This window comes from Marmota monax, unplaced genomic scaffold (assembly GCF_021218885.2).
Source record: "Marmota monax isolate L192 unplaced genomic scaffold, Marmota_monax_Labrador192_F-V1.1 WCK01_AAM20220418_F8-fsc00227, whole genome shotgun sequence".
In the NCBI taxonomy this organism is placed as follows: domain Eukaryota; kingdom Metazoa; phylum Chordata; class Mammalia; order Rodentia; family Sciuridae; genus Marmota; species Marmota monax.
Genome location: NW_026695208.1, coordinates 633,940 through 648,822, shown reverse-complemented (window position 1 = coordinate 648,822; position 14,883 = coordinate 633,940). Strand labels below are relative to the sequence as shown.

At 33.7% G+C, this 14,883-nt stretch overlaps 1 protein-coding gene across 6 annotated transcripts in view; it reads right to left on the bottom strand.

Moving 5' to 3' along the window:
- The window catches only part of Senp6 (SUMO specific peptidase 6), a 119,782-nt gene that overhangs the window by 93,630 nt on the left and 11,269 nt on the right, over positions 1–14,883 (bottom strand). For 3 of the 6 annotated variants that reach the window (XM_046430431.2, XM_046430433.2, XM_046430432.2), the window contains exons 2-3: positions 5,833–5,926; positions 3,442–3,502 (exon numbers count right to left, since the gene is read on the bottom strand). The exons of 1 other annotated variant lie outside the window; for it this stretch is intronic. In XM_046430431.2, coding sequence (XP_046286387.1) covers positions 3,442–3,502; positions 5,833–5,926 — 155 coding nt within the window. Of the gene's footprint in view, positions 1–3,441; positions 3,503–4,740; positions 4,828–5,832; positions 5,927–14,883 lie in introns of those variants that run through there. 2 more of the 6 variants (XM_058574519.1, XM_058574520.1) reach the window with 2 other exon arrangements.

Sequence of the window (14,883 nt, the reverse complement as noted above, 5' to 3'; positions counted from 1 at the left end):
AGTTATATCCCCCACTCTGGAAAACAGTAAATTTAAAAGTTCCTAACATACTATTAAACTCTAAGTACAGGAAATATGAAGAGGGCATTAGGTTAAATTGACAAAAAGTTTGAACATATACTCCGCAAGGCTATGGGATATGGGAACTCTCATACAATGCTAATGAGGACATCAAATGTTAACTCCTATGAACAAAAAAAAATTGGCAACAGCTATCAAAACTACATGTGAAGGGCTGGGGATGTAAGTTAGTTGTTAGAGTGCTTGCCTTGCATTCACAAGGCTCTGAGTTCAATCCCCAGCACGGCCAAAAAAAACTGCATGTGACTTTACCCTCTGAAATATTAACTGCAATTCTAGGAATCTACCCCATAAATACATCACATGGATCTATATATATATATATATATATATATATATATATGTACAAGTCTTTATTAAAGCCCTGTATTTAATAGCAAAAAAAAGTCTGGGGAATATTTCTTTTTATTAATATGGGACTAACTACCTATAGTAGTATTAGTATTATAGCAATAAAAGAAATGATAAAAGATCTTTGTTACTGTGAACTACAGAATATACTATTATGGAAAAGTATCAAGGAGCCAAACCCAAGGGGATTGTTCTCCAAAGGTAATATATGTTTATATTTAAAATAATATTGATGGTAGATAAAAATAATAATAGAAGGTTAAATCATGTAATTTTTAAAACAGATTTACTATAGAAAACAGAAAAGGATATAGGGAATTAAGACAAAGCTACACATCTTGGAATATAATTAATATAATTTCTTTTGTAAATGTGACACTGGAACCATGTAAAATTTTTTACACAATTATAAAATAAATGAATATCAAAATAAAAAGCAATTATTTAAAAATAATAAACAAAACTTTCTATTGACAGAATTAAAACCAATAATAAATAACTTATTTCAAATGACTTAAAAATAGAAATTTAACCATATACTTCCAGTTGGATACACCTGGTATGCCAGCAAATACAAAATAAAATTATTCTTAAGTCGTTCTTTTAGTAATTATGTTGCTATTATTAATGTGAAAATATTTTATATTTCTAATGGGACAAGGCAAATAAGTAAATCAACATCATTAGGAATCAAAACACTAATCAAAAAATGCATAAAATAAAAATGACTGATAAATTTGATGATACAAGAAAATACATTTTCTCCAAAGCAGTAACTGCTATTAAGCAAAGACAAACAAAAGTGTGGCAGAGAAACTGGTTAAAATACAGCTATATGCTGCATAATAACATTCTCGTCAATGATAGATTGCATATATGGTGGTGTTCTCTTAAGATTATAAAAGAGTTAAAAAATTCCCTATCTTTTAATAATAGCACAGCTGAGGTAATGTTTATGATGATAATGATGTAAATAAACCAACTACACTGACAGTTGAGGTGAAAGCATAGCATATACAATTATGTACAGTATACAATGCTTCACAATAAACAACTGTTATTGGTTTATATGTTTACTATATTTTTTATCATTACTTTACAGTGCACTCCTAAAGTTTACTGTATACTCTGTTACACTGGCAGTAATCTCATACATCTCCTGTTTACTGTGTCTCTTGACAGCATTGAGGCCAAACTGATTCCTATACCACCTAGGTTTATGTTTAAGCATGCTCCATAATGTTCACATGAATAAACTGCTTAATGACTGCAGTTCTCAGAATGTGTCATTAAGCAAGGTCTGAATATATTAAAAACTGATATCACATCAATAGATGAATTTCTCCAAAACACTGTATTTCATGAAACCTAAGAAACCACTGTAAAATGCACCATTATTGTATGTAGTATTCTGAAAAAAAAAAAAATTATTAAACTAGCCCATGCTGCTAAAGATGCCTTAAATTTGAGAGAAGCTGAAATATGGAAATAATATCTTAGTCTCTATAAACAAAATTCTTTTTTTTTAATTTTTAGTTGTAGATGAACACAATGACTTTATTTTGTTGATTAATTTTTATGTGGTGCTAAGGATTGAACCCAGTGCCTCACTCATGCTAGGCAAGTGCTCTACCACTGAGCCCCAGCCCTAGCCCCCAAAATTCTTAATAATATTCTAAAGACCAAATTAAAAAAAAGGCAAAGGATATTAACTGACAATTACCTAATAAAGAAATAAAAATGGATTACTTAAATGAAAAAGTGTTCAACTTCTTTCACAATAAAAGAAATGCAAATTAAGATGCTATTTTCTATTGGCAAAGATTAAAAGGTTGATAACATTGTGAGAGAAGTATGGGGAAACAGATTCTTTTAGACACTGCCACCTAAGTGTAATGAGGTATGTCAAAATTAGAAATAAACCTGTCCTGAGCTGGGATGTAGCTCAATGGCAGAGCACTTACTAAAAGCAAGTCCTTGGATCAATCCCCAGCAGCATATAACAAAATGAAACAAAAGAAGAAAGAAAGAAAGAAAAAAAGCCGGGTGGGGGAAGAACACAACACCACACCCACACCCACACCCACACCCACACACATTACACACCTGCTCTGATAACAACAGCTCTACTTACAAGAGCTGTATCCTACAGATGTGCTTGCATGTACGTAAAATAATCCATATAGAAGGCTAATTTACTCAACATTATCTTAAGAAATAAAAAATTTAAGCTTGTAATAAGTGTGATGATATGTGTGATAATGTGTGTTAATAAGGTACCCCATACAATTGAATACTATGTACCCATGGAAGAGAATGAGGGTGCTTTTTATGAACTCTCATGGATAGTCTCCAGATTAAATTAAAGCAAGATCAGAAAAACTACGTACACTATTTCCTCATCTGTATAGAATATACAACTGTATAGAATAGAGTAGGAATATACATCTTTATAATGCGTAACATATTTTGCTATTGCTTGGATAAGTGTTCCCCAAAGGCCCATGTGTTAAAGGCTTAGACACAGCCTGTGGTGGTATTGGAAGATGGTGAACTATTTTAGAGATGGGGCCTAATGGAAGGAAGTTAGGTCATGGGGGTAAGCCCTTGAAAGATACATGGAATCCTGGCTCCCCTCTTTCTCTCTTACTGTTTTCGAGCTGTCATGAGGAAAACCGTTTCCATTACTATCCATTCCTGCTACAATGTACTATGCAGTCACAGGCCCAAAGCAACAAGGCCAAGCAATCATGGTATAAAACCTCCAAAATCATGAACCAAATAACTCTTTTTGCTTATTAACTTGATTATCTCAGATATTTTGTTATTGTAATAAAAAGCCGACTAATGCACATTTCCATAGGGATAAACAAGAAACTAAGAATACCTATTTGCCTCTGGGGTGGGAAGTGGGGATTTTGAAGTTCACCAAACAAATAAGTCTTTTAATTAAAGTAACAGCTTTTAGTATATAACCTAAAAGAAAAGAAATTTAAAAGCAACACTTGCCTTTTTTCCTTTTGAGGTTTCAGAATCCTCATCTTCTTCTACACTGAGTAGATTTGCCCGACTACACAGAAAATAAGGGGGAAAAACTTTAAGTAACAATTATAATCCAAACATTAAATTAAATTAAAAGGTTTATTCTTTATGTTCTCCTAATCCAGAGAATCATAAAACTTTTTTTGTAAATAGTAAAATATTTTAGGCTCTGCAGACTATATAGTCTCTGTAACAACAACTCATCTTTGCCACTGTAGTATGAAAATAAGTCATAAACTACATATGTAGCTGTGTACCAATAAAATTATTAACAAAATCAGGTAGCGGGCAAGATTGAAACTATAGGTCACGAATTATTGATTCCTACTATAAATGAACAGAAAATCTTGTGGTTTTTTTAAACAATGAATTTTATATATTCTCATTCATTTTTCCTTTCTCTCTTGGATTGACATTTAGGGAATAAGAACAGAGAAACAAAATGCAGAGGAAGAAACACTGTCAAAGGAAAAAAAATCAGCTAATGAAAAAAAATTAATTTCAATGCTTCTGCCACAGTGAAATATTTATGATTTCACCACTCCTGAAAATATCAACCCTCCACTCAGAATCAGTGGCCTGAGATTTTTAAAAGATCAGACCAATATGTAACATGATCAAAAAGCTGAAGCCCAAGGATCATGATGAACCAGAGTACAATTCATAAATTAATTGCACAGCATAGCACTTTAAAATATTTTTTTAAATCACATAACCATGGCAAATTTTCCAACAAAGAAAATCTAACATACATTTTTGAAGACAATTCTTCTGCTAAACTGTTTATAATTTAAAAAAAAATCCTTGTTACTTATAACTAAGAGTGAAAAAAATATTTTGCTTCATTACTTTTATATATATCCTAACTTTGGGGGAAAGGTTAATCAGGGATTGAACCCAGTGGCGCTTAACCACTGAGCCACATTCCCAGCCCTTTTTTTTTTTTTATTTTGAGACAGTGTGTCACCAAGTTGCTAAGGCTGATTTCAAACTTAAGATCCTCCTGCCTCAGCCTCCCCAGTCACTGGGATTACAGGTATGCACCACCATGCCCAGCTATATTTTATTTAACTTTTTAAATTCTAAAAACCAAAATGTTTGAAAAGCAGTATACTTTCTCTTTAGTTTAATTTCATAATTTAGTTGTATTTTCTCAAAACTATGTAAATACTAAATGTCTATAAGAAGAAAATTTAAATTGAAAATTAATCAGAAGACAAAAAAAAAAAAAAAAAGACCATAAAAAACTGACTTTAAGAAACTTACCAGTTCAAAGCTCTTCTTCAAATATAACTTGAAGGCACATAAGTGGTAATAATGAACAGAGCTATTTCCCAGATAGAAGTAAAGCACCTACAATATTTAGCCAACATAATTTTCGCATCAAGATTTCCAAAAAATATTTATAGTTTTGGTAGAACTTTGTGTGTATACTCATGTATACCAGAATTTCTTTCTTTTAACCAGTGGGACACAAGGGCAATAAAATCAAGAAATAAAAACAGCATCAAATGTGCAATACAAATCTCATGATGTGCTAAAAGTACTAATAAAACTAAAATTTAAAACAAGTATTTATTTTGGTACTGGGGATCTAATCCAGGGTTGCTTAACCATTGAGCAACAACACCAGCCCCTTTTAAAATATTTTATTTAGAGACAGGGTCTCCCTAAATTGCTTAGGGCCTCACTAAATTGCTGAGGATGGCTTCGAACTCATGATCATCTTACCTCAGCCTCCCAAGCTGCTGGGATTACAGGCATGCGCCACCACACCTGGCTTAATTTAAAATCTTTACACAGCATTCATTCCAAGTACACTAATAAAGTCCAATGGACACTCTGCTTAAACTTCTGCCTGGGTAAATATCTGTGCTTATCATTTACAATGGCACTACTTTCTCAAGTGAAATATGATCTACAATGAATGTGGTAGTGGTAGGGTCACAAAGGAAAAAGAAAGAAACTTTAGGACTTAAAGCTTTCATACAAAATTCAAGGTTCTTAATCTGGGCTCACTCATGACAAATGGTGGCTCTTCAAATTGCTGCCCAGAGTACTTATTCTTCTTTAAGAATAATTTTCTTAATCTGAAAACTTCTATTGCATGATCAGTTTTTAATCATGAGGTTACATATATTATATTCACATATTTCTATATTTCAAAAGAATTTCAAAAGACTGACAAATGTAACAGTAAAATTATTTACCAATAAAGAATTGCTTTGTCTTTCCTTAATGTTACTGAGTTAAATGTTTCAAGTAAACACCACACTCTTAAAAATCTTTCCATTGAATGTTAATTTTCTAATGAGAAATTTCATTCTTATAAAATATCTGAGGGAAAAAAGTCCTTACTCTTTATCTGTATCTCCTTCACTTTCTTCTTCATGATCAAAGCTCCAATTATTTTTAAAACCTCCATCTCTCTTAGACTCTGATCTAGCCAAAGCTGAAATAAAAACAAACTGAAATAAGTATTTATTAATAGAGCTATTCAATACAAAACAAATCTGAACATTTCCCAAGCTCTTTGATTATTCTAAAATTTCTTGTGGGTTTTTTTTTGTTGTTGTTGGTGGTGGTTTTTTGTTTCTTTATTTGTTTGTTTTTTGGTGGTGCTGGGATTGATCCAAGGGCCTTGCGCATGCAAGGCAAGCTCTCTACCAACTGAGCTAAATCCCGAGCCCTTTTTCTTCTTCTTCTTTTTTTTTTTTTTTTTAACTATTTTTTGTAAACATCTTATTTTCTCCAAAGAGAAAACACATTAAAATGTTCTTTTTTTCTAATTATTACATGTATCTGCTACACAAAGAAGCTCAAATTAGTAAGATATAATAAAAATGGGGAGAAGCACATGAATATGTACAAATGTATAAAATCAGCCCTAAGTCTCCTTTGATCACCAATTCTAGAAATTAATGACTAATTTTAAAATAGTTTGCTTGCTTTACTCATGAGAACTATATCCAAACCTCTAGCCTTTTCCTTAAATTCCATCATCTCTGCTTTTAACAGAAGAAAAATATAACAAGGTTTCCTGTGTTGGCAAGATGGTTAATTCGATGTCCAGAAAAACTTCGAATCAGAATACAAAAAATGCTCGGTATGTTTAAAAAAAAAAAAAAAAAGTAAGCATATAGCTGAACCCCCCTGAAGTCATAAATAACTAGAAAGTAGGAATCCAGAAAGATAAATAAAGTTCCAAAGCTGGCATATGTCTTGGAGCCATATGACAAAAAAAAGCCTGATGTCCTAGAGCCTATGCTTTAAGGAGATTAATTTCAGAATTTTAGCACAATGACACATAAGGTTAAAAAAAAACAGAAAACCGGGAGGATAACACTCCAACGAGGTGAGCCGGGGGGGAAAAAAGAGAAAAAAGGGATTCACTAAAGAATAATTGTAATGTTTGATCCTTGACTCTAGGGTTCTGAGTTGAACTAAAGACAAATAAATTATCTGTGTGTCTACCTCACAGTCAGTGTTATAGCATAAATGTTCAGATGTTGAAATCCCAACCCCAAGGTGATGGTATTAAAAGGAAGGCCTGGGCTGGAGTAAAGCACATGTGAGGCACTGGGTTCATCCTCAGCACCACATAAAAATAAATTAATAAAAGTATTGTGTTCATTTAAAACTAAAAATTAAAAAAAGAAAAAGAGGGAGGGCCTTTAGAAGGCATAGGGTAGAGCCATCATAAATGTGATTAATGTCCTTATTTAAAAAAAAAAAGAGAGAGACATAAGAGAGTTTGTTTGCCCTTCAACCACAGAACAGTCAGAACACATCTATAAAGAAAGCAAGCCCTTATCAGATACTGCATCTGGATACCTTAATCTGACTTTCCAACCTTCAGAACTTTATATATATAGTTTAAGTCTATAGTACTTTGTTAATAGCAGCCCAAATGAACTAAGACCATTAGGGAATTCCTAACCATAAGCACATAATTATTAAGGTTTGAGGCCAGAATTTCACAACCTACATGGCCCAGCAAAGTACATAATTAAAATAGCCTCTCCTTTGTTTCAAAAAGCAAAGGATGATAATGAAGGGAATGTCATCACCTGGAAAGCAATTAAGATACCCACACTGCCACTGCAGTTGCTCTAAGGCCTACCACCTTCAGAAATTGACCTGTGGTAAATATGGCTACCCTACTAGGCACAAGAGAAAATAAAACTGTATGTCAAGGCTAAAAGAACAAAATACTACTATTCAAATGAGGCACCTAAAAATCATATACCACAGATTAAGGCAGAGACTCCATTAAAGAACACCTAAATCTGTGAGGGCAGCTACTGAAATATCCAGTTCATGTTGAGAATCTCAACAACTAGTCAAGCAATAAAATGTTCTGGTTAAAAAAATAATTCCAAAAATAAGTAAAACCTCACATGAAAACATCATTAGCCATCATTGAAATGCAGATTAAAACCATAATGGGAAATTACTTCTCACCCATTAGGATGGCTATTATTATTATTATTATTACTATTATTATTATTATTATTATTTTAATGTAAAGTAGTGAGCTGGAACTCCAGTGCATTGCTGGTGGAAATGTAAAATAGTACAGTCACTGTGGAAAAAGTCTGGCTGTTTCTCAAAGAGTTAAACACCCATGCAAGATGGAGTGATGCCACTTATAATCCCAGTAAGTCTGGAAGTTGAGGCAGGACTCAGCAACTTGGTGAGACTCTGTCTCAAAAAAAAAAAAAAAAAAAAAGTGCTGGGGTAAAGCTCAGTGGCAAGGTGCCCTGGATTCAATATCTAGTACCACCAGGGAAAAAAATAAGTAAATCAGCTACATAATCCAGCAATTCCACTTCTGGGCATATACTCAAAAATAACTGAAAATATGGATTCACTTGTGCACCAACCTTCACAGAAGCATTTATAATAAGTGAAAAGGTGCAAACAATCCAAATGTCTATTCCTAAGAGAACAGATAAACAAAATATGTTTGTATGTATACACACATACACACTCTGCAGTATTATTCAGCTCCTGAAAGAATGAAATTTGGATATATGCTACGACTTAGATGAAACTTGAAAACACTACTCAAACAGGCAAGAAACAAAAGACAAATACTGTATTATTCCACTTATCTAAGAGAGCTGGAATAAGCAAACTTATGAGACAGAAAATAGAACAGAAATAAAAGTAGGCATAATTGTAATTTTATTACCAAAAAAACTCTTCTTAAAGGAGTGGGAAGACTCAATGTGACTTACATAAGCAAACAAATTTTCTCTTAAAATACATAAAACATAAATGCAAGTCTCAAAAATTAATTTCAAATATGAATTCACAACCAAAAATACCATGAAACAGGAGGAAACAACTTATCATGACCTAATATGAAACTTCTTTACGTATATACTCTGTTAAAAATATAAATAAATAATAGTAGACAATGAGAACAAGATTTCTTCTTGTTGGAGAAAGAAGTCACAAATAAGCAAGAATGGAAAGCTAAACTATCTCTGTAGTGCTGAATTAGAGTCAGAGATGTCAATATGAACTCATGTTTATTTAGTATATACATACAGATGGTCAGATGTAAATATAGATGTGTTATAACATTAGTATAAATGGCTAGGACTTTGTCCTATAAGAGGATCCAGAAGCAGCAATACCCCAGTAGCAACAAGCATGCCCACAATCCAATCTTGGATTTTATATACCATTTTCTCCAATAAAGGAATCAGAGATCTTAATGGGGAAAATACCTGATTTTAAGGGAGAGGCAGAAAAAATACAAGTTGAAACTGGTATATCTTACAGTGCCAGAATATAAGAAAGTGCTTTAAAAAGAAAAAAAAAAGGAAGGAGGTGGGGGGCTGCAACGCAACATCAGATGAGTTGAGGAACCAACCTGAAAGAACTCCCCAAAAGTCTAGCAAAATTGGCACAATTTTAGTAAAAAATGAGAACAGCATTGGATTATAATCCCACAATTAAAATAAATAGAGAATTTTTCATAGGAAAATTTCAAATAGCAGTCATACATTCCTTCCTATAAGAGAGAACTTAATTCTCCTTCCCATGAGTATGGACTGGACTTGGTAACTTGTTTAAAAAAAAAAAAAAAAGACAACCAAAAGGGGAAAAAAATTGAAAGCGGAGAAACCTGATAAATAGTACATTAGCCAAAATAAATGATCAATGTCAACATCAACACTGATATGTCTTATTCCTAACTTATATCCTTTAATACAATATGATGAAGATGATACTTCAGCTCTCTTGGTTTTCATCTCCAAAATTCATAATGCCAGGTTAATCACCAAAGAAATCAGACAAATCAAACTGAAGTACCATCTATACAGTAGCAGCTGCCTGTAATCCCAGCAATTTGGGGGGCTGAGACAGGAGGACTTACTGCAAGTTCAAGGCCAGCCTCTACACCTTCAAGAGGCCCTAAGCAACTTAGCAAGACTATCTCAATTTTTTTTAATTTTTTTTTTTAGTCATACATGACAGCAGAATGTATTTTGACTTATAATACATACATGGAATGTACATACATCAATCATATTGTCTATTCTATTCTGCTGCCCTTCCTATCCTCCCTACTCCTCCTCTCCTCTCCCATCTTTTCTCTCTATCCAATCTAATGTGACACACTTTTTTTTTCTTTTTATCATTACAACATCATATATGTATTCTGTATAACAATGAGGTTCTCCTTCCATCTTCCATGCAACTCCCCTTCTCCCTCTTTTTCCCTCCCACCTCTCTTCCCTATTTAGTGGTAGTCTTCTTCTCATGCTCTTCCTCCCTGTCCCATTTTGAGTCACACCCCTTATATCAGAGAAGACATTAAAAAACAAATTGGGATTGGCTAACTTCACTTAGCATAATCTGTTCTAATGCCATCCATTTGCCTGTAAATGCCATGATCTTGTTATTTTTTAGTGCTGAGTAATATCCCATTGTGTATAAATGCCACATTTTTTAATCCATTCATCTATTGAAGGGCATCTAGGTTGGTTGCACATTCTAGCTATTGTGAATTGTGCTGCTATAAATATTGATGTGGCTGTGTCCCTGTAGTATGCACTTTTTAGGTCTTTTGGGTATAGTCCGAGAAGGGGAATAGCTGGGTCAAATGGTGGTTCCATTCCCAGCTTTCCAAGGAATCTCCATACTGCTTTCCAAATTGGCTGCACCAATTTGCAGTCCCACCAGCAATGTATGAGTGTACCTTCCCCACCCGCCCCCCCTCAAATCCTCGCCAGCACTTGTTGTTGTTTGACTTCATAATGGCTGCCATTCTTATTGGAGTGAGATGGTATCTTAGAGTAGTTTTAATTTGCATTTCTCTGATTGCTAGAGATGGTGAGGATTTTTTCATGTATTTGTTGATTGATTGTATATCCTCTTCTGAGAAGTTTCTGTTCAAGTCCTTGGCCCATTTGTTGATTGGGTTATTTGCTTTTTTGTTGTTTAACTTTTTGAGTTCTTTGTGTACTCTAGAGATTAGAGCTCTATCTGATGTTTGAGGGGTAAAAATTTGTTCTCAGGATGTAGGCTCCCTATTCACTTCACATATTATTTCTCTTGCTGAGAAAAAACTTTTTAGTTTGAATTCATCCCATTTGTTGATTCTTGGTTTTAACTCTTGTGCTATAGGTGTCTTATTAAGAAATTTGGGGCCTGCCCCCACGTGATGAAGATTAGGGCCCACTTTATCTTCTGCCCAGACTGGAGGAGGAGGAAGCCCGGCGCCAGCCCAGTCAATTTTTTTTTTAAGGGGGGGGGGGGCACTGGAGATGTAGCTCAGTGGTAGAGCATCCCTGGGTTCAATCCCCAGTAACAAACAAACAAGAATAAAACTGTCAGTGGTAAGAAAAATAAGGAAAGATTGGGAACCTGTCAAAAATCTGAGTAGATAAAGGAGACATGACAAATATTCCAAGCCAAATTGGACTCAAGAACATTTAGTAAACATTAGTGGAATAACTAGTGAAATTCAAATTAAATCAGTAATAAAGTATTAGTATTGTAATGTTAAATTTCCAAGTCTTCACAAATATACAAAGGCTATGTTAGGTGGCAATATTAGTGAATGCTGGGTAAAAGATATATAGAAACTATATCATCTTCAAAAGTTCTCTATAAATTTAAAATTATTCCTAAATAAAAAGTTAAAACACTGAATGTAAAATGAACCTGTTTCAAAAGTTAAAACCCACTAAAGGAATTAGGGATTTATACACAGAACTCTTACAAACCTAATCATACAATATCCCAGTAGATGATAGAATAAAGGCTACAAATAAGTGCAAAACAACAACTTCATAAAGTAATAAATGCCAGTGAGGTAAAAAATTAATTCTAAAAAGTAAATAAATTAAAAAAAAAAAAACTGAGTTTGATTCCTAGCATAGTAAGTAGGGATAAAAACTTAAAACTCTGGGGCCAGGGCTGTGGCTCAGCAGTAGAGAACTCACCTAGCACATGCAAGGCCCTGAGTTTCATCCCTGGCACCACATAAAAATAAATAAAACAAAGCTATTGTGTCTCAACTACAACTAAAAAATAAATATAAAAAAAAAACCACTTAAAACCCTCAGAAGTCCCTGAGCGTATTTACAAACTATTATGGTTGACATTTGTGATTATGAGTGGAAAATTATGTACACTATATTCTGCTTACAAAATTAAGGAGAGAAAGAAAATAAAAAGGTTAAGGAAAGACCCCAGTTAGTAACAAATTAAACACATACTTTTTTATTCTTTCATTTACTAACTCATCAACTGCAGTGATAGGGATCAAACTTAGGGTCTGGTGCATGCTAGGCAAATGTTCTACCCCTAAACCTTCAGCTAACACATATATTTTTTCTACATACTTTTCACTAAAATGACAATAATGTAAAAAGGGGAAAAGCAGAAACCCATCAGAATTAAAAAACAAAAACAAAAAACAACAACAGAGAGGAGATAACAGATTAGAGATATAACAAAAGTGATGAATGGTAAAATTTTGATAAATGAGTAGGAACTTACTTGACAAAAGAAGGCAAAGACCTAAGCAACTATGAGGACACAAATTACCAAACTAACAAAGAAGCAAAAATTGATATTTTGTTTTGTTTGTGTGGAGCTAGGGACTGAACCCAGGGGTGCTCTACCACTGAGCTACATTCCCACCCCTTTTATTTTTTATTTTGAATAGGGTCTAGCTACATTGGCAAGGCTGATCTGGAACTTGCCATTCTCTTGCCTCAACCTTCCAAGTCACTGGGATTTCCAGGCACGCATTATCAAGCCCAGACAAAAGAAAATTTTAACATTATATCAATAAAACAAATAAGTATTACAAATTTTCCCACAAAGAAAAACATAAGACTTAGGAAGCTTTGCCAGTATTTTTTTCCAACTTTTTAAGAAAACAGCACCAATCTTAACCTAAACTTTTCCAGAAAATAAAAAAGTAGGAATACTTTGCAGCTCATTTTGTGAAACCAGAATACTTGATACTAAAGGCATTAAAGAAAGAAAAATTACTGAGCAATCTCATATGAAGACAGATATAAAACCTTAAGGAAAAATTAGCAATCAAGTCCTATGATTTATAAGGAGCAATTCATTACAATTACAGAGTTGACTCCAAAAAGCAAGCTAACATTTGAAAATTATGACTGTAATTCATGATACCCATTTACCATAAACAACAAATACTCTTATTAGGAAAAGAAGAAAATTTCCTTGAATTGGGCACCATGGTGCATGCCCCAGCAACTTAATGAGACCATCTCAACTTTTTTTTTTAAAAAAGGCCTGGCAATGCAGCTCAGTGGTAAAACACTTGCCTAGCAGGCATAAAGCCCAGTGTTCAATTCCCAGCACTCTCCCGGCCCCGGTCAAAAAAGAGAAAAAAAGAGAACTATATTAATCTACAAAATAATTATAAAACCCTTCATCAACTTTCCCCCTTGCAAAAAGCTATCAACAAGTCTATTCAATCATGTAGTGAAGGTCCCATTTGGGGGTGGAGGTGGAGCACTTTGCAAGGTGAAGAAAACCAGTAAGAACAAAACATTCATGTATAAAACCCCAGAAAGGCTCAAAAATTGAAGACAGTAGACAGCAGGTGTATCTGATAGAAAAAAGATTGGTTGTTTTAAATATTTTTAGTAGAATGAAATAAATGTATAAGAAATTAGAATAAACGTATAGGAAAATCAGAATTTGAGAACCATTATAGTAATATTGAATTCAGTCATGAATTGTTAATGGATATTAAAACTAGTGGGTGAACTCTAATGAAATATAGGATTTGTCTCAAATGTGTCTCAAACTCTCTCTCCACACAATACTTACTAATTAAAAAGGGAAAAAGAGAACTTTAGGTCAAGAAATCTGTTAAACAACACCCTAAGTGATAAGGTAATTTCACTAGTAAAAGGACAAATTGGCATCCTGGGTCACTAGATATGACAAACTGAGAGGGGCAAAGGGCATTTCTTACTTAAAAATGCATAAACTGAATCTAATCATGAGGTAAAATCAGATAAACTCAAATTGAGATAAACCCAAACTATAAAATAACTATCTGATTTTCTTCAAAAACAGAAAGGTCAGGAAAGACAAAGGAAGACTGAAAAGATATTTCTAGATTAGGAGAGATAAAAGACATGACAAATAAATGTAATACAGATTCTGTATGAGATCATGAGTAAGAATTTTCCTATTAAGGAATATTTTTAGGTCAAGTGGTAAAAAAAAATTGAAGGAAAAAGTTTGTAGATTAGATAACAGCATGATATCAATGTAAAAATTTTCTGTTCTTGATAATGGTACATTAATGGTTATAAAAGAATGTACAGTTTCTTAAAAAAAAAAAAAAGGGAAAAAAAGCAAAAGGAAGAGGACTAAATGAATTAAGTGGGGGTAAATGAGCATCATGTTCAAAATTCACTTTCAAATAGTTCCCCAAAATGTTTGTTTATGTAAATATAAATATATATCTGAAGGAAAAAATATGAAAAAGCAGTTGTGGTAAATATTAACATTTCAGGAAACAAGTGAAGAATATATGAGAAATCTTTGTACAAGCTTACCACTTTCATGCCTATAACCTCAGCCACTTGGGAGGCTGAGGCAGGAGGATCACAAGTTCAAGGTCAACCTGGGCAGCATAGCAAAATCCTGTCTCAAAAACTAGAAAGGGGGCTGGGGATGTGGCTCAAGCAGTAGCGCGCTCGCCTGGCATGCGTGCGGCCCGGGTTCGATCCTCAGCACCACACACAAACGAAGATGTTGTGTCCGCCAAAAACTAAAAAATAAATATTAAAAAAAAAAAACTAGAAAAGGGGGCTGGGGATGTGGCTCAAGCAGTAGCGCGCTCGCCTGGCATGCGTGCGGCCCGGGTTCGATCCTCAGCAC